General features: G+C 36.5%; 1 protein-coding gene across 8 annotated transcripts in view; it reads left to right on the top strand.

Moving 5' to 3' along the window:
* The first annotated feature begins 799 nt into the window (after positions 1–799).
* The window catches only part of POT1 (protection of telomeres 1), an 80,503-nt gene continuing 61,907 nt past the window's right edge, over positions 800–19,395 (top strand). The window contains exons 1-4 of one of the 8 annotated variants that reach the window (XM_041728038.1): positions 800–847; positions 1,648–1,831; positions 11,183–11,255; positions 14,471–14,562. In XM_041728038.1, coding sequence (XP_041583972.1) covers positions 1,709–1,831; positions 11,183–11,255; positions 14,471–14,562 — 288 coding nt within the window. In that variant the 5' untranslated portion in view covers positions 800–847; positions 1,648–1,708. Of the gene's footprint in view, positions 915–953; positions 1,175–1,647; positions 1,832–11,182; positions 11,256–14,470; positions 14,563–14,683; positions 14,843–19,395 lie in introns of those variants that run through there. The other 7 variants (XM_041728041.1, XM_041728039.1, XM_041728042.1 and 4 more) reach the window with 7 other exon arrangements.

Genomic DNA, 19,395 nt, shown 5'->3' with positions numbered 1-19,395 from the left:
GTCCCCGCTGGTTTGTGCATGGCCTGGGAATTCAGAGGTGTGAGGGGAAAGAGAAGGCGGTAACAGAATGCTTCCTGCTAAAAAAAAAAAAAAAAAGTAGTTACTTCAAACATAGCTATTTCCTCCTGCAAACAAGTATCCACAGCAGATATTTTAGTCCAAATTAGCCTTGGAAATCTTTATGTAATTATTACATCCTGTCTTTGCATTGAGGTGGTTTCACCTTCATCAAATGACCAGAAATAGCAATGAGCCAAAGATTCATTTACTAATACGTCTTATTAATTACACCCCGGAGCCATAGCCCTGTAGACCAACGAGGCTAAGCCAACCTATCTAAAAATAGCATTACTCATGGATGGAATGATTTCTTTGTAAAATCTTCGTTGGGGTGATTGCTTCTGAGGTAGAAAACCCGGAGTTACCGGAAGTGCCCTGCCCACAGGCGCTCCTAATCTCAAATTCCGCCGCGGTTTTCAAAAAGGCTTTTTACTGGTTGCAGGATTTATGAATCTCCCAGCGGACTGTCCCAGCTTCCCGGCCCGGGTCTACAGCCGGGACCGCGGGAGATTGACAGGACGCGGGGCTAAGGGGAGCAGCGCGGGTCCCGAGCGGCGGCTGTACCACGGCCGGGTCCTGCTCCTGGCCCGCACCGTCTCCGTACGGCGTGGAATTTCCAGGTTCCCTTGGGCCTGGCAATCGGCACGCAGTTCGCCCTCCGCGGGCCCGGGAGCGGTAAATTTAGCCCTGGAGACCGTGTACGCATGCGCGGGGCCTGGGCCGCCAGCGTGCGTGTGACGTCACGGGCGCGCCCTTCCAAACTTCCTTGTTTTTCTCTAGAGCTGGGGTAAGTGAATCTCTAAGTCGGTTTGGAGTTCGTTGCAGGGGTGCAAAGGGACTCGGGTTGTGAACAGGTATGATAAGGAGACTGGTTTAGCTTAGATCAAAATGTGTAGTAATTGCAGAAAGACCCTGTCTTTAGCGTGAGCCTGCCGTGTTCAGTGTCTTGCTGGGTGCTTTGGGAGCAGCTGACTTGAGTTAGTCCCAGTCCCGCCCTCGTGGAGCTCAGCTGTCTTGCGGAAGGGTGGTGCGCACACATTAAATTTTAATTTCGACACTAGTGCGTGTCCCGCCCAAAAGGTTTGAGAAGTAAGACTGAACCTGCAAAGCACAGGTTAGTATCAGTTCGGCAGTCCTTTCGGTTGTACAGAGGCTGGAGGGAGGAGGCCACGGGTATACTTTGGAGTCATAAGCCTCTGGTGCCCAATTTGAGCACACAATATTACGACTGCCAAAGAGATTAAAAAAGAAAACCTATACGTTTCTGTCCCCCTTCCCTTCCCCAGTAACTTGTACACTTTAAAGCACGGTTTTGGTAAAAAGACATTGTTAGTGTAGTTTTCACAGACTCTGAAACTGGCGTTTAGAGGGACTTCTTTAAAAAGAAACTAAATAGGAAAGGCCTGAGTTTCGATGTCTTAGGGGAAATACGTGTATTGATCCTTATAATAAAATTGTAGAATAATCCACTCCACCCCAACGGGGATTACTAATGAATTCAAAGGAAAGGAAAAGCAAAACGAAGTCAAAAAAAGCTTAAAATTATTGACTACACTTTGGGTAAAACACTGGTCTTTGTGTTTTCAGCAGCAGGCAGTCAACTTCCTAATTGAATTTGCCTTCGACAATATTTTGAAGCAGATCTGATATGCCACTTGAATTAATAAAAGAAGTGAATGGAGTACCTGAGGTTGAGCTGCTAGGTGAATTAAATAAAGTAGATTTCAAGTCTCTACAACCAGGTTGTGATTATAGCAAGAAATACATCCAGGTAAGAATTTTCATAACTCCGAATGCTTTTTTTCCTTCCAAAAGAAATGTTCATTTTTTAGGTTGAGCTTATTTGTAAGAGTTGTTTTAGGTATAGTTTTACATGTGTCATAATGTTTGTGACTATTTTTTTAAGATTTTTAATTTATTTTTTTCATGAGACAGAGAGAGAGAGAGAGAGAGAGAGGCAGAGGGAGAAGCAGGCTCCATGCAGGAAGCCTGGCGTGGGACTCGATCCCAGGTCTCCAGAATCAGGCCCTGGGCTGAAGGTGGCACTAAACCGCTGAGCCACCCGGGCTGCCCTGTTTGTGATTATTTTGATGCTGTTATTCTTATTTAGCATTCATTTAGCAAACATTGGATTCTTTGTGATACACTGTAGTAAGTTTTGAGGGTACAAAGATAATACGGTCCTTGAGCTAAAGGGGACTGAATTCTTTTAGGTGGACAGGTTACCTTCTCTAATTATAATTAATGAATTGGTTTTAGAATTGTGGTATGTGAACACTTTGGTTCTGACTAGCTAGGAAAGTGGAGAGAACCTTTGGTTCTGACTAGTTAGGTCAGGAAAGTGGAGCTGGAACTTAAAAGATAACTAAGATTATACCTTCCAATTTGGGTATAAGCAATCCTCATGTGCATGTTGAAGAATTTGGATGTTATCCTAAACACTACGGGAGACCCTTCATAGATTTTAAGCAGGATGAAGACATGATTCACTCTGTGTTCAAATTACTCTGCCTTCTGGGTGAAGAATATATCAGAAAGGGCAAGATTAGAGGAAGTATGTTTAATTAGGTAAAAGATAGTTGCAGTAATCTTAGTTTAGAGGTGATGCTGGTCTGAACCAGAGTCAAGAGGAGATGATGGGAAGGAGACAGACAAAATAGTAATGTAATAATAATAACAAAAGTTAACATTGAGCTCTTTCTATGAGTTAGGTAGTATTTTAAGTGCTTTGCATATATCAACTCATTTAATCATCACAAGACCCTATAACTTGGGTCCTGTTGTTCTTTGACTGTGAGGATACTGCATTTCCAAAAGGTTAAGTGGCCTGAGATACAGTTAATAAGTAGTTGACTTGGTGTTAGAATCTAGACATTCTGCTTGGAACTGATAGAATATAAGAAGCAGCAGGTCTTGGAAAACAATTAAAGAGGTAAAGAGTTCAGGAAATTTACATGTTTTTAAGTCCTAACAACCCTGGGAAGATAATAAGCATGTGTTTAGGAAGAAAGATGATGAGTTCTGTTTATCTTACAGAGGTTTTTGAAGGGATCCAGGTGCCAGTGTCCCATAGGCAAATAGATTTGGGGTTCTGGAAGTCAAAAGAGTTCCTACTCAGGGACATTTGGGCCAAAGAATAAAATGAGATTTGTTGAAGGATGTCAAGAAGATAGCATGAATAAGAGATAGATGATCCAGAGGTGTAGGAGAAAAAACAGGAGAGAGTGGTGTCTTTAGTATATTTAATAAGGTAAGTTTCAAGGAGTAGTATCAGTAACTCTTACATAAGTCGCTCTTTGGTAAGCACTCTCCTAAGTGCTTTACATATGTTCCCTCTTTTACTTGTAGTGGCTGAGCTGTTATTTGAATTTTCATTGGCTTGGCTCTTAACCAAAGCATTATGTTGCTGCTAGATACCCAGTCTAAGGTCTGAAAAATTATCTGTTAGATTTAATAACCAAGAAAGTATTGGTCACTTGGAAAGACTAGGGTTGCTGGGTCGACTTTTTTAGTGGTTTGAGGATTGAATGTTGGGTGAGAAAAAATGTTTTTCAAGGAGTATGTTGTGGCATTTTGATATTTTGATTATGGAAGTCATAGTCCTGAAATAGGAGTAGAAGGTTTTTAATTTTAGCCTAGTCAGTTTTGCATTTGGTTAACAGTGACTGACTTTTATACTACCTAAAATCAATTTCACAACTACTGCACTAAAGTGAAATAAATTCAGTTTTTTTAAAATTTAATCTGCATTTCCTTTCTTCTACTCACTCTGTCCCCCTTTCCCCAGTACACTTAAACTCAAAATCACAGGCCATGGTCGCAAACTTTCTTCAGTAGCAGTTTAGCATCCTGAAATGGAATGGAAGCCCTGGAGACAGGCTGGCTGGATTGAAGCACAGATCCACCATTTACTAGCTATGTGATTGGGGAAGTGATTTTACCTGTCTATGCCTTATTTTTTTCATTTATAAGCTAGGAATTATAATAGAACCTACTTCATAAAAATGCAATGAAGATTAAATGTAAAGCGCTTACTTAATGAATTTTAAGCCTTCAGTAAATGCTGGTTATTGTGGTAAAGATATTGCTATCATTAACAACATGTTTTTGGACAAGGAATTTACCTAGTGTCATAGGTTTCAGTGAAAATAATGTACCATAATCTCATTGACTAAAGATAGAGTTATTTTGCAGTTAGTGAAACTCAAGCTTCAAAAACTTTACTTGACCAAGCCTAAGACCATGTTCGGAGTTTTAGAAATGAATTTACATTTTCATATTTGTAAAATTTACACAAGTGGGATGTTTTAACCTAACATGGTTAAAGATTGCTGTCTCTTTCCATTTTGACATCCCCCCTCCATCACATTTCCTGTCTCATCAAGTGGCATTGGAATGGCTGAGAACATTTTTGCAATATGTAGTTAAGGGGTAGTTGACTTGTACAATAGGTTTAGTGGGATATATTTGTGTGATTTGCAGTTACTGCCATTTATAGCTGGGATATACCAGTTCTGTAGAAGTGTTTGCAGGGACATTCCAACTCACTGGGTAGCATGGAAGAAAAGTATGGAGTCAAAAGTTGTACCAGGGCATGAATATATACTGTCAACACCGAGCATGGGGTATATATACTTAGTGGATGAAAATAGGTACTAAAACTAGAAATCTGAAGCTACTTCAAGGACAATTGTTAGAAATCTTGTATCTTATTTTTTTTTTATAATTATTTTTTATTTTTTATTTTTTATTTATGATAGTCACACAGAGAGAGAGAGAGAGAGTCAGAGACATAGGCAGAGGGAGAAGCAGGCTCCATGCACCGGGAGCCCGACGTGGGACTCGATCCCAGGTCTCCAGGATCGTGCCCTGGGCCAAAGGCAGGCGCCACCCAGGGATCCCAGAAATCTTGTATCTTATATATAAGAAAGAAACTTAATAGAAATTTTTCAAACTTGACCACAGTCCTAAAAATTTACATGAGGCTATTAATAATGAGTGGCGAAGGTAAATACAATTGCTGTAAACTATCAATAACAAAAGTAATTGTGATTTTTAAAAATATTCCATTTTATAAAAAAAGAATACATTTGTTGTAAAGGAATGAAGAGAAGGGATGCATTTAAATGTAAGATTAAAGAATTAACAACATTGGGGAGAGTTAATATTAGGGATATGTCTAAATATGTTATTGTTACTGATTTGTGATTTCTGCAAGATTGCAGTTTTTTTGAGATTTATTAGGACTTAATAGGTCACCATGTGGTTTCCTTTCCTGAACCTTCCATGTGTACTTGACAGAAATGTATTTTTAGTAATTGTCAGATCTGGCGGTCTGTCAATGTTAATTGTTTAAACTTGTATGATTGTGTTTTCAGGTCTTCTGTGTTCGTACTGATTTTATTTCTCCTTGTTCTATCAATTACTGGACTGGACTGTCCTGTGCCTGTGTATGACTTTTCTTTGAATTTTTCTATGTATATTACTGAGCTTCTTGTATCTGTGAGTCAGTGTTTTTCATCAAATTAAGGAAATTATTGGATGTGTTTCTTGGAATTTTTTTCTACCATATGATTATTCTTTTCTCCTTTCAGGATATCAGTTACATGTATATTTGTATGTTAAGCTTTTTGATATTGTCCCATAGGTCTCTGAGGTATTGTTCCATTTTCTTCTATTTTATTTTGGTTTTTGGCTGAGTGAAATTTTCCAATTAATTTCTATTGATCTGCCTTCAAGTTCATTGAATGTTTTTTCTGTCATATCCAATATTCTGTTATAGATAGTGAAATTTTCATTTTAGTTGTTGTACCTAAGTTAGGGACTAAGGAGAGAATGTAACAGGAGGGAGGTGGGGGCTTTATTAGTGAAATGGGTCTGATAGTGAAAGAAAGAATATTGTTACATTTCAGTTTTTCTTTTCTTTTCTTTTTTAAGTAATTTATTTTTTTCATTCATGAGAAACGCAGAGAGAGAGAGAGGGAGAGGCAGAGACACAGGCATAGGGAGAAGCAGGCTCCACGCAGGGAGCCTGATGTGGGACTCAATCCCAGGAAGGACTCCAGAATCACTCTCTGAGCCAAAGGCAGGCACTAAACCACTGAGCCATGCAGGAATCCCCTAGTTTTACTTTTCTAATCAATATTCTTCATTTAGACATTTGTTACATATTTTATTCTTCTGTTTATTCTCCATTTCCCTGGTGTTTTCTTTTATATGAAATACAGTTTTAGGGATTACAGTTGATTTTCTACCTCATTGCATTTAAAGTCTTATCAGCTACTTCTTAGCATTGTCAAAGTTATTTTGCATTTGGCTGATTAGTGTGATGTTTCTTATGTACTTTATTAATAAAGTGCTGTGATTCAGTTTTCTTTCTAACAAATCATTAATACAAGTTATTACTGAGTTGTACTATTGTAGCAGTTTTATTTTGTGTGCTTGATATAGAGGCATTTAAATAATGCAGTTGTTTGCTAATTTCATACTTTTCTCCTGATTATGCAGTCTACTAACCGTATTTTCCTATTTTTGTTTTTTTTTAATTTTTGTTCCTACTTATATTAGTGAAATATTTTTCAGTTTTAATCCTTTTATTGCAATAATTCCTTTTAGCTGTAAGTGAACATGTTAGTATTCAGTAGGGTTAAAACTAGGAGATACCTTTTACTTATTTCTCATGATTATCACATTTTCATGAACAATCCTCATTTTTTAAAAAAAAATGTTATGTCAAAGTATATGATTTCTGTCCTTTCATGTATCTGAGTCTCTTATTTTACAGATCTCAATTTGAATTACATATCCTTTTTTAACCTGCAGATACCTCTTATTTGTGTTTCTTGAATTTTGTTAAATGCATTTTACTGCTTAATTCACTGTTTTTAGTGTACAATTCTGTAAGATGTGGCATATGTATAAGAACATATAACCACAAACATAATTAGGCTGTAGAACAGCCCATGGCCCCCCACCCCCCAAATGTTATAGTCAGCTGCTTCTCCAATTACAACCTCTGGCAAACACTTTTTTTTTTTTTTTTAAGATTTTCTTTATTTATTCATGAGAGACACAGAGAGAGAGAGAGAGAGAGAAAGAGAGAGAGAGGCAGGAAGGCAGAGACGCAGGCAGAGGGAGAAGCAGGCTCCATGCAGGGAGCCTGACGTGGGACTCGATCCCGGGTCTCCAGTATCACACCCTGGGCTGAAGGCAGGTGCTAAACCGCTGAGCCACCCGGGCTCTGGCAAACACTTTTTACCAATTTTCTGACCATATGCTTTTGCCTTGTAAGAACACCATGTGAGTGGAATCCTACACTGTGAAGCCTTTTGAGTCTGGCTTCTTTCACTTAGTATGATGCATTTGAGATTCTTCCAGGTTGTTATGTTGGTCAGTACTTTTCCTTTTTATTGGTGACTAGAATTCCATCACAGTCCATTTCTTCATTCCTCAGTGTATCAGCATTTGGATTTTTCCCAGTTTTTTATAATGATGAATAAAGAAGCTATAAACTTTAATGTACAAATTTTTTATGTAAACATAAGTATTTATTTGGGTAAATGTCAAGTGGTCAAATAGTTCTCAAGCAACAGTGTATAATCCAACCTCTAGGTTGGGGTGCTGCAGTTCAGTAGATTTGGTTGGTCAGAAGGAGCCAAAAAGTTTAGGTTCATACTGTGCACAAAAGCATTTGTATCCCATCTGAGAGGCACTGACTTTAGAAAAACTCCACTCTTAGAGTGGAGATGATACATTTTTAATATCTAATATTCAGTTTTATCCTGAAAGCTAACATGAAGTTTCTGGAGTATAGGCCAACTATTATTTTTACTGTCAGCAATGACTACATCAGTTTTCTATCCCCCATCTCCTCCTTCAAGGCAATACAGTGAGGATCAAAAGTCTTCCCATGTGTGTAGGGGGGATTTCTTGCACTATAGAAAAGGAACCTTGAAATTATGAATCTGGGAGTTTATATAAGATACCTCTCCAGTTTCACCCTCCCCTCCTGAGAGATGGAGAGAAGCCTCATCTCCTGAATGTAAATACGTCATTTACAGTGTAAAGGAATGTCTCTAGTTCTCCTCCATCTGAGAGAGCATGTCTCTGGGGGCCTAAATCCCCCTGGAAGTCTCTCACTGTTAGTCATCCTTAAACTTCCAAAGCTTATTCTTTAGTTTAGCTTCCATTTTCTTTGCTTGCTTCAGCTACAGACCAGAACAAAATCTAAACTACCTTTCTAATAGAATAACTCTATTGTGAGTAAAACTGCCTACTTAGTGTATACCTGAGGGCCACATAATCAACTCAGGGTGTTTCCTTAAACACTTGAGTATTTCTTTTAACTATCCCTAAGAGCAAATCACAGGTTTTTTGGTTAATTTCTGCTTTTCACACAGGAAGCACACATGCTAAAGGCATACATACTCCCTTTGGAAACAGTTTACAGTTGTTGAGGACCCTCAAGAAAGGATATAGATGAGTCAGGCAGCACAGATTGATGGTCTGCCAGCCGTAAGGCCCCTGGTTCAGTTCTAGTACTTCAGTTTAGTCCTTGTTTTCAGGGAGACCACTTGAGGGCAGTCAGTTAAATCTGGCCTTGGCCATTTCATTTACTCTGTAAATTGTGGAAACATTTGAAAGTATCTTACATGGAAGGTACAGGAGCTGGGCTATGCCCTGCTTGGCTCATGGTTAGAGCCATCTGGTTGGGGGTGGGTGTGGTGCAGTTAGTTAACTTTCAGAGCCCCTTGTAGTTTATGAGAGCAGCTCTAGTGCCTTTCCTTTGGAGTGAGGGGTGGGGAGGGCTTCTGGAATAGTTATAAAAGACAAATATTAAAATCCCTTCCTTCCCCTGTACTTCCTGATGTTTAAGGAGTTCCTTTCCCTGGTTTAGGGACTTCTCCCCAGGTTCTAGGCATCTTTCCCTAGATGCCAGAGTTTTTGACTCTCTGTTATTAAAATCTGTGTGTCCCATTCCAGAAACCATAATGTCACATTTTCCCATCATTCTAGACTCTCCTTTGAGCTTTCATCCAGTTGGATCAAGTGCAGGAGTAACAAAAGCACCTGTTTGATTGTACCTGGAAATGTGTGGGTCTTTCTGGTAGGCATTTAGTCTGGTATATTGAGTTAATCTAGTTAGAAGTTGAGATTTGGGATTTGTTGTTGTTGTTCTGGTTACTTCAGTGCACTATAAGCTTTAAATCCTTTAGAGTTACATTGTATTTAGAATGTAGGCTGGCTGGTTGGCCAGAGGGCTTTTTCTCATTGCCTATAGTTTTAGGTCTTTGTGCTTACCTTCAGTTCAAGTTTCTCTCCTAGCTCTTAGGGGACACCTGAGTGGCTCGGCGGTTGAGCGCCTGCCTTTGACCCAGGGCCTGATTCCAGGGTTTCTGGATTGAGTCCCACATCCAGCTCTTGGCATGGAGCCTGCTTATGTCCCTACCTCTCTTTGTGTCTCTAGTGAATAAGTTTCTCTCCCAGCTCTTGATCCTCTGTCCTAGCAGTAGGTCATATTAATTTCTACTGGACACTCATTAGTCTTTTGGTAAGTGGATGTTCTTTGTTCGGGCTTAGCCTCAGTCTTGTCAGACTGGGTGGCCTGGGTCTTGTGGGTGAGGTCTTCCCCATGATTCTGTCTTTTTTTTTTTTTTTTTGAGCCCATGATTCTGTCTTGTCACTAGCTGTCCTTCTGGCCCTCATCCCTGTATACCTATTTCCCCTTATCCCTTGAAAAGCTGGAGAACATTTTTTTTTTCTGAAGTGGGTTTTCACCAAAGCTCTAATGAGATTCATCGGTTTGTTGCCCTTCTCCCGGCAGTTTAAGGACTTTGTATTGAAAGAAAGATGGGGAAGGTCTAGGCAGGGTTTTCTACAGTAACTGCTACTACCTTTGCCCTCACTCCTGGCCTGAACTTTGTCAGCTTTTTGGAGAAGAGCTTGTAAGTAGGTGTGAATTCCATTTGTGTTTGCAGTTCCCGCAAGTTCCATGTCTTCTAGCCTACAGTTGGCCTTTAGTAACTCATTAAAAATGTTAGATGAATTTTCTGACAGATGTCAGGCAGCATTTGCCATTTACATTAGGTAAGCAAGTACTTACTGCCCATCTCTCTATAAAAGATCTTCCTTTTCTTTATATTTCTGAGAGACCTCATCTCACTGTTGTCCCTCTCTTACTGGAGGTGCTTCTCTTTTCCTAGATTTCTGGTTAGTTGGTTATCTTCTGACTTCAATTCTCTGGAAGGTCAAAAAGAAAAAGAAAAGGTTGAAATGTGTACATTGACCAACCTTTTGTTATTCTTTCCAGCTTTCTACCTCCTAAGCAAAACTATTTACTTTTGATGGAATCATGCACGACTGATAGCCTTATTTTAATTTTTTTGATTCCTATCTTAAAAGTAAAATTGGTATATAAACATAGCTTTTTGTTATTGTTGGCTATATCAAAGTCTGGAATATTAGTGTGGAAGATGTGTATTACAGATCCATGTTTAAATTTTATTAAGTACATTTTATTTCTGTGTGGAGTTTTCAAAGAGACCTATAATGTACTTATTCATAGGATTATTAAATTTTAGCACCAGCAAAAATTATAGAAACTACCTAGATTAAATACTTCATTCTTATCTGAGAGACTCTGATTAAATAGCTTTTTAAATTGGTAGAGCCTGGTTAGTTACAGAAGAATGAGGACAAGACTTTATGTATGCTGTAGTTCATTTCTTTGTCTTCACTGCCCTTATTTATGAGATTACCACTTTGTGTTTTTTAATTATTCTTTAAATTAGCATTTGTTTCTTCTAGGAGCAAATTCTTCATTTTTCTTTAGTGGAGAACTTTATAGGTTAAAATGAAACTGAAGTTGAGCCAGCTCATCTTATTTGTAAAATGAGGAATTGGATAATATTTAATGATTGTTTAAAAATTAAATTATGAATTTATATAATTAGTCTTCTGAAATTTCTTCAGTAAAATTACTTTCGTGTCTTAAATATGGTGACTTGAACACAGTACTAATCAAAGTTTATTGCTTTTAAAATAGTTATTCCAATTTTAACTTATCTCTTGGTGTTGTGAGCTCTTTTGGGTTTTCTGTATAACCATATTTCTCTCATTTTAGGGAAAACTTTCACTTATTTCTTCTTTAACTTATGGTGGCAACAGAACAGCTGTTTTGAAGATTGCACTACAAGGTATACAATATAATAAGACCATTTCTGCTTCACCTTTTGCTTATAGTCTACAGATGGATGACTTAATATGTATATGTACCCATAATACAAAAATGATTTCTGGTGGGTAATACACACACCATAGTATAAAAAACTACAGAATGAAATAAATTTTTTTTACTAAATTTTCCCACACCATCTATGCTTTTTCCCCCACTCATTTTTTTTATTTTACTTCAGATTCCTTTAATATTACATCTAGACTCTCATAATAGGTAACTGATCCCCCTATTTCTAGTTACACTAGTGTGACCTAAACAGCTTAGCAAACTTAACTTTATTAAAGCATTCCTTTCAGCATGTTATTTGTTACCTGGGTATAGTGATATAAGATTATTCCTTCTTCCTAGTAACCCTCAAATAATCCTGGTAAGCTAGGAAGAGCTACCATGATGTATTTGAGGACCAAAATAGATCTTATCTGAAGCTTGAAATTGGATTGAAGAATGGCCTGCAGCAGTGAATGGGAAATAGACTTTGAATACAACATTCTGTAACTACTGAAAACCGGTTACATATTAGACACCATTAGGTATGAGAGATATAGCAGTGACCAAAACAAAGCCCCTGACTTCATGAAGTTTACATTTTAGGGGGGTAAATAAATTCAGTAAGTAATTATGTAAGTAACATAGGTAGAAATGTGATCTGAAGAAAAATAAAGCATGATAAGGTAGTAGGCCTGACGAATCATCCTTTTGATATATTGTTAGGTTTGATTTACAAATATTTGATTAAGGATTCTTACATCTAAGATTTATGAAGAGCGTTGTTCCCATCTTTCTTTTTTTGTAATGATTTTGAGTGATTTTGGTATCTGTAATGCTGTCCTCCTGAAAAGAGGTGTTAAGTGCCTCCTTCTCTTCTATTTTCTGGAAAAGTTTATCTACAGTTGCTTTTATTTCTTCCTGAAATGTTTGTAGAATTCATCAGTGAAGCCAACTGTGCCTGGAAATTTCTTTATGGGAAAATTCCGAAGTTTCAAACCCTAAGTTCAATGTCTTCATTTGTTATATAGCTTTTCTTTTTTATCTCTTTCCTTGAGTAAGCTTCAGTTTGTGTTTCCAAAGGAATTTATTTCATCTTAGTTGTCAAATATATTGGCAGAAAGTTACTCATAATATATCTTTGATATACTTTTAATGTTGGTAGGATCTATAGGGATGTCCTGTTTCATTGATTTAATAATTTGTGGCTGTTCTCTGCCTCATTTCTCCTGATCATTCTGGCTAGATATTTATTTTATTGATCTTTAAAATCAGCTTTTCTTTTCATTGATTCTTCTCTATTTTTCAGTTTTCTGTAACATTTTTATTAATATGTTGTTATTTGATGTATATTTGGTGTACTATTCTAATATATATTCTTATAACATATTATTTTATAACTTCTAATATTATATTTTTCAACTCTGAAAGTTCATTTTGAGATTTTTTTTAGTATCTTCCATTTCTTCTCATTGTGTTCATTCCTGGTAATTTTTTTACTGGATACCAAACATTTATAATTTTATATTAGCAAGTGTTGGATTTATTTATTATCCATTCTTTAAATATTATTTGTCTTTATTTGGGGATACATTTAATTTTCTTGGAATCAGTTTGACGAGTGTTGTTGGGATGGGTATAGAACAGCCTTTATTTTCAGGCTAGTTTGGCCTTCTCACTGAGGAAATACCTTTCTGACACTTGTACTCTTGAGACTTGTGTGTGAGGATTCCATTCTGTCTGGTTGGAACTAGAACAATTCCTAGCCCTGTGTGCGTTTCAGAATTGTTTTGCCTATTCCTTTCAAGTGGTTCTTCATCTTCATGAGGTACTTGACTTCCGCGCACTTGGAGATCACCATTCAGCCAAAGACCTGAAGGCACCCATCTTCAGATCACCAGAGCACTCCCTGTGCTACTGTCCTCCTTTTGGCACTCTGCCCTGCAAATTCTAGCCACCTTGGTATCCTCATATCTGAACTCTTCTGAATTCAGTGAAGGCTGCTGAGTTTTGTTTGGATTTTAGCTCCATTTTTTGCTGCCTAGAAGGTCTCCAGGAAGTAAGCTAGGGGTATTGCCTTGTTTTCCTTCTCAAAGAGATCACTTTCCTGCACTTCCTGTGGTCTGATATCTGACAACTGTTGTTTCATATATTTTTTCTTAGTTTTCTAGTCATTTTAAGACTGGAGAATAAACCTAGTCTGTAATAGTCCATCACGGCCAGACATAGATTTCTGATAGATCATTTAAGAAATTAACAGTATGTTATATTTTGATTAGAAACTACTATGTTTTTGATTTGAGAAACATTAATGTTTCATTTTATGTATATACTTGTTTTGAGTAGTTGAAGAGATAAATGAAAGGAGGCATTTGGCAGTTATGTGGTAGTTGTTTCACTGCTGAGTACCACCTGACCTGACAGTAGCAGATTCAAGAGTTCTAAGTCATACAAAAAAGACTGTCAGTTTGGGAAAGATCTTTCATATACTCTATAGATGCATAAAAATCTGATATAATGGCAGTTTCTTGGAGTAGTTGAATATTTGAAAGCTGATACGATTGAGGCTTTCTTCAGATGATATAATTCTTAGCATTTGGCCCTGCTGGATTGGTTATAGTAGGTGACCTCTAGAGAGTGAAGATTGTGGACATTCTTTTTTCCCCCTCCAATTAAATTTCATTTTCAAAATCATAGGCAGTTTGGTCTTTACACACACTCTATTCTTTTACTCTTCAATTTGTGCATGTTGGAGCAGAAAAATCCCATTACATACATTAAAACAATGTATGGATGCTGTAAATTACTAGAAGTTCAGTAATGGTGAACTACTTTGGGAGTGATATATAGTATAAAAATTCAATAATTATGCAACTTCTTTTGATTATAAACACGGAAAATAAATAGACATGGTTATTTTGTGCTGTTAATGTGATATTTATAGAAATTTATACAATATATTCTAGTTGAAGCTTGTTAAAATTTTGGTTTTAGTACCTAATAGATAATTGCATTATCTTTGCAATACTTGACATTAAACTAAAAGTGAACTATAATAAAAATTTTAATTATTCTTCATAATTACATTTTGAAGTAACTAGTTTTTAGAATGTAGTTGTCATCAATGCTTTTGTGTGTCTTAAACTGAATCTAATTAGTGTTTTTCTGTATGTGTGTTTTTTCTCCTAGAACAAGAAAATTCAAATTCAGACACCAACACCGTCAATGTACTATTCTTTGGAAAATTAGCAAAGGACTGTGCAAAAGTTTTTTATGAAGGGGTAAATTATTTTCATGTTACTTTGTTTTAGGAGTATATTTAAAATTATAGATGCTATATTCATCCTATAGATATTTTTTTGTTTGGTTTGTTTGCTTTTTGTTTTTTTGGTTTTTTTACAGATTCATTATATATTTGCAGCTATGTAAAAAGGATACTTAAGCTACAGGTTTAAAATTGCAACATTCCTAAGAGGTTGTAAAACTTATCACTGACATAGAAAGGGACAATTTTCTGCTCACATCATTTTAATGCTTAGTATTTAACAGAAAGTCTTAAAGGTATGTATATTTTCTCCTCACTTAATTAAAATAATTCTTACTAAAAATAATATAGGCTATAACTATTTTTGTATTATTTTCTGATAATTGTTTCAAAATGCATGCCTGTTAAATCCAACGAAATACTACCAAAATGAACCCAATAGCATATTAAAAGGAGCAGACACTGGGGATCTCTGGGTGGCGCAGCGGTTTGGCGCCTGCCTTTGGCCCAGGGCGCGATCCTGGAGACCCGGGATCGAATCCCACATCAGGCTCCCGGTGCATGGAGCCTGCTTCTCCCTCCGCCTGTGTCTCTGCCTCTCTCTCTCTCTCTCTCTCTGTGACTATCATAAATAAATACAAAAAAAAAAAAATTAAAAAAAAATACTTTAAAAAAAAAAAAAGGAGCAGACACTATGACCAAGTGAGATTTATCGGAGTTTGGGATAGTTTGGTTCAGCATTTAAAAAAAAAAAAATCAAAAAAAAAAAAAAATCAATCCTTGTTATATATCTCATTAATAGAAAAAGGAAAAAAGAAAAAAAAGGTGGCCCTCTTAATTGATACACAAAAGGCACTTGATAAAATCCTATACTCTTGTAATCAAAACACTCGAGAAACTAGGAATAGAAGAGAACTTGCTCAACGCAATATAGGGCAATTATGGGAAACCCACAGGTAACATCAGACTCAGTGGTGAAAGACTGAAAGCTTCTCCCCGAGATTAGGAGCAAGACAAAGATGCTTACTTTACCACTGCTTTTCAACATTCTACTGAGAGTTCTAACCAGCGTAGTTAAATAAGAAAATGAAATAAAAAATGCCTAATTATAAAGGAGAATGACTGTCTCTATCCTCAGATGACATGATTCTGTATCTGAAAATCCCAAAAATCAAAAGAAAGCTACTAGAATTAATAAATGAATTCAGCAACATGCAGCATACAAAATGGACACATAAAAATCTGTTGTTACTATAAAACCCACAACGAGTGATCTGGAAAGGAAACTGAAAACAGTTTTTAATATGTGTTAGCATCTGAAGGAATAATAATCCTATGAATATATGTAACCAATGAGGTAAAAGATTTCTACACTGAAAGTTAAAAGAAATTAATTAAGACCTAAATAAATGGAAAGGCATCCATGTTCTTGGGAAGTAAGACAGTATTGTTAAGCTATCAATATCAACCAAAGTGATCTATAGATTCAGTGCAATGCCTGTCAAACTTCTAACAATTTTTAGAAATGGAATGGTTGACCCTCAAATTCACATAAGAGTTTCAAGGGGCCCTGAACAATCTAGGAAAACAATCTAGGAAAAAAATAACAGTCAGAGGACTCACACTTTATGATTTCAAAACTGACCACAAAGATACTGTAATCAGTGGTGTGGAACTGTTCTGTTACAAGGATAGACATGAATACCAACAGAATAGAATTAAGGGTCAAGAAATAAACCCATTTATCTATGGGCAATTGATTTTTGACAAAGGTGCCACGTCCACTTAGTGTAAAATGATACAGCCACTGTGGAAAACAGTTTGGCATTTCTTTATAGAATCGTGGTAATGACCCAGCAACCCACCACTAGGTATATAGACAAAATAATTGGAAACAAGCACTTAAACAGATATTATTATACCAGTGTTCATTGCAGCATTATAGTAGTTCCCCTTTTTATTTATTTTTTATTTTTTTTTTATTTTTATTTTTTTTTAGTTCCCCTTTTTATATTTGGGAACAGGTTCCAGGACCCCCACTGGAATCCTGAAAACATAGATAGTACTGAACCCTATATACACTGTTTTTTCCTCTACATATGTGCTTATAATAAGATATAATTTATGAATTGGGCACAGTAGGAGATTGACAACAATCATTAGAACATTTATAGCAATATACTGTAATTAATATGAATGCATTTTCTCTTTGAAAATGCTGTATAGCACTCTTCTTTTGATGATGTGAAATGATAAAATGCATACATGATGAGATAAAGTGAGGTGAATGGCTTAGGCACTGTGATGTAGAGTTAGGCTACTATTGACCCTCTGACAGTACATCAGGAGGATCATCTGCTTCTGGCCCACAGTTGACAGTGGAGAACTGAAACTGGAAAGCAAAGCCATGAATGAGGGGGGACTACTTCATTTATAACAGTCAAAAGGTGGCAACAACCCAAGTGTCCGTTAGCAGATGAATGGATAAAGAATGTGATATGCTCCTATAATGGAATATTCTTCAGCCATAAAAAAGGAATGAAGTTCTGATACATGCTATATCATGGATGAACCATGAAAACGTCATACTAAGTGAAAGTAGCCAAACACAAAAGGACAACTATTGTATGATTCCACCTCTGTGAATATGTGGAACAGACAAATTCATGGAGACCAAAAGTAGATTAGAGGTTACCAAGGGCTGGAGTTGGTGGGAGGAAATAGGGAGTTTTTGATTAATGGTTAAGGAATTTCTACTTGGGGTAAAGAAAAGATTGCGACAATAGTAGTGATGGTTGCACATACTGTGAGTGTAATTAATACCACTGAGTTATGTACTTAAAAATGGTTAAAATGGCATGTTTTACATGTTTTCAATGTAACATTTAGGCATTAGAGGTATGTAGTAGAACATGAGTCCTTCAAAGTTCTTGTCCTTATACAGTATACTTTCTGTTGGAGAAAGATAGTAAACAGATAAACATGTAATTTTTCAAGTGGCAGACAATGCTGTGGAGAAAAAGTAGTGGAAGAGAGAGATATGAAGGAAGGACTCTGATAAGGTGCCATTTGAGCAGAAACTTGAAAGAAGTAAAGTGATCCTTAGGTATGTGAAGTAAAAGTGTTCTAGAACACGAATTTGCAAGTACAAAGCCTCTGAAGTATGAGTGCATGCTCCAGACACAGCAGGGGGTCAGTGTCTAAATCCCAGCAGATGTAACTGGGACAAAATGCCTGACTCTGTTCAGCCTTTTTAAAATTTTAATCTTTATTCTTTTTTTTTTTCTTTTTTTTTTTTTATGATAGTCACAGAGAGAGAGAGAGAGGCAGAGACACAGGCGGAGGGAGAAGCAGGCTCCATGCACCGGGAGCCTGATGTGGGATTCGATCCCGGGTCTCCAGGATCGCGCCCTGGGCCAAAGGCAGGCACCAAACCGCTGCGCCACCCAGGGATCCCAAATTTTAATCTTTAAAGATTAAAAGATTCTTTAAAAATTTTTTAATGATTAAAAAATTAAACTTTAGATTAAAATCAATAAAAATTAATTTTAAAAATCTTTTTAAAAAGTGTAAGATAGGAGTAGTAATACCTCCTTTTCTGGATTGTTGTCAGGATTAACGATAAATGTACTTACTCCTGGTACTGCATGGGAACTCAGTATCTGGCAACTGTTGTTATTGTTAGGATTCTTTTTAATCTTACTGTAATTAGATGCAACCCCAATCAGAAAAAGCAGGGTAGAGAAAGGGCAACTGGGTTTGAGCCCAGGAGTGTGGCTTCCAGTTAATTACTGGATTTTGAGTAACCATTGATAATCTCCAGATGCAAATTTAATCAGATATAAAGTAAGAATGTTGGATTAGCTGAGAATTATGAATAATTCTGGCATACAATGGTTTCAGAAACTGATCATTTATAAATAATTCAGTGGACTTGAGAAATGATACTATTTTTATAAAACCTGTCTTGCGGAGTCTAGAATAAAGATTTATTTCATGGAAACTGTCAGAACATCTACCTTTTTTTCCTTCTAACAAGCATTTTGGGAATAGAGTGCCAAACTCAAGTTTTGTTTTTTTGTTTTGTTTTTTTTTTTGCTAAAGCTTCTGTGAAGAAGCAGTAAACCAGTTAATTTTTTCCTAATTTGTAATTTGAATAAAGGAAAGGAGAATTAGTATAGTGATTTTTCCTTTCTGTGAAAAGTTTATTAAATCTTGGTATATTTTAAAATCTTACTTTAGGATTTAAGGAAATAAGGTGTTTGCTCTGTGATTCATTTCCTAAAACTCCTATAACATTTCATCAGACTTTCTCTCAAAATGATAACTAGAGGAATTTTAGGTACTAATTTTTAAATTAGAGATATGTAGTTCTAATCTAGTTGGTATGGCTCAGCAAAGTTCCAGAAGCAAATAGACTAAAAAAATAGGTGTAACCTGATGGTCTGCTTTAGGCCACTCAGGTAGGGTAGGAATCGGTAGCTCTAGGTGTATCCTAGGGTGCAGGGATCTCCAGTGAACCCCAGCAGTGTACAGATCATCAGAAGAGATTCTTGAATCAATTAAATGTGTATGTAAATGTATATTTTTTCATCTCTGAGAAGGCCATTTGTAATTCTTGTCTCATTCTCAGAAAGATCTGTGAACCCATGATCATTAAGAACTACTTTTTAAGAGCCAGATTTTATATGGTTCTATTATGGTATATAGTTGAGGTGTTATATAGAAATAATAATGACTTGATATTAGAAATTAGTATCTTCTAAAAATCTTGTATTATTTTTAGTGAGAAGTCCTGTAACAAACCTTAGCTTTACAGTGGCTATCTTCATAAAATTACAAATGACCA

This window comes from Vulpes lagopus, chromosome 13 (genome assembly GCF_018345385.1).
Source record: "Vulpes lagopus strain Blue_001 chromosome 13, ASM1834538v1, whole genome shotgun sequence".
NCBI classification, from domain to species: Eukaryota; Metazoa; Chordata; class Mammalia; order Carnivora; family Canidae; genus Vulpes; species Vulpes lagopus.
The sequence above is the reverse complement of the archived record's forward strand: the minus strand, read 5'-3'. Positions and strand labels throughout refer to the sequence as shown.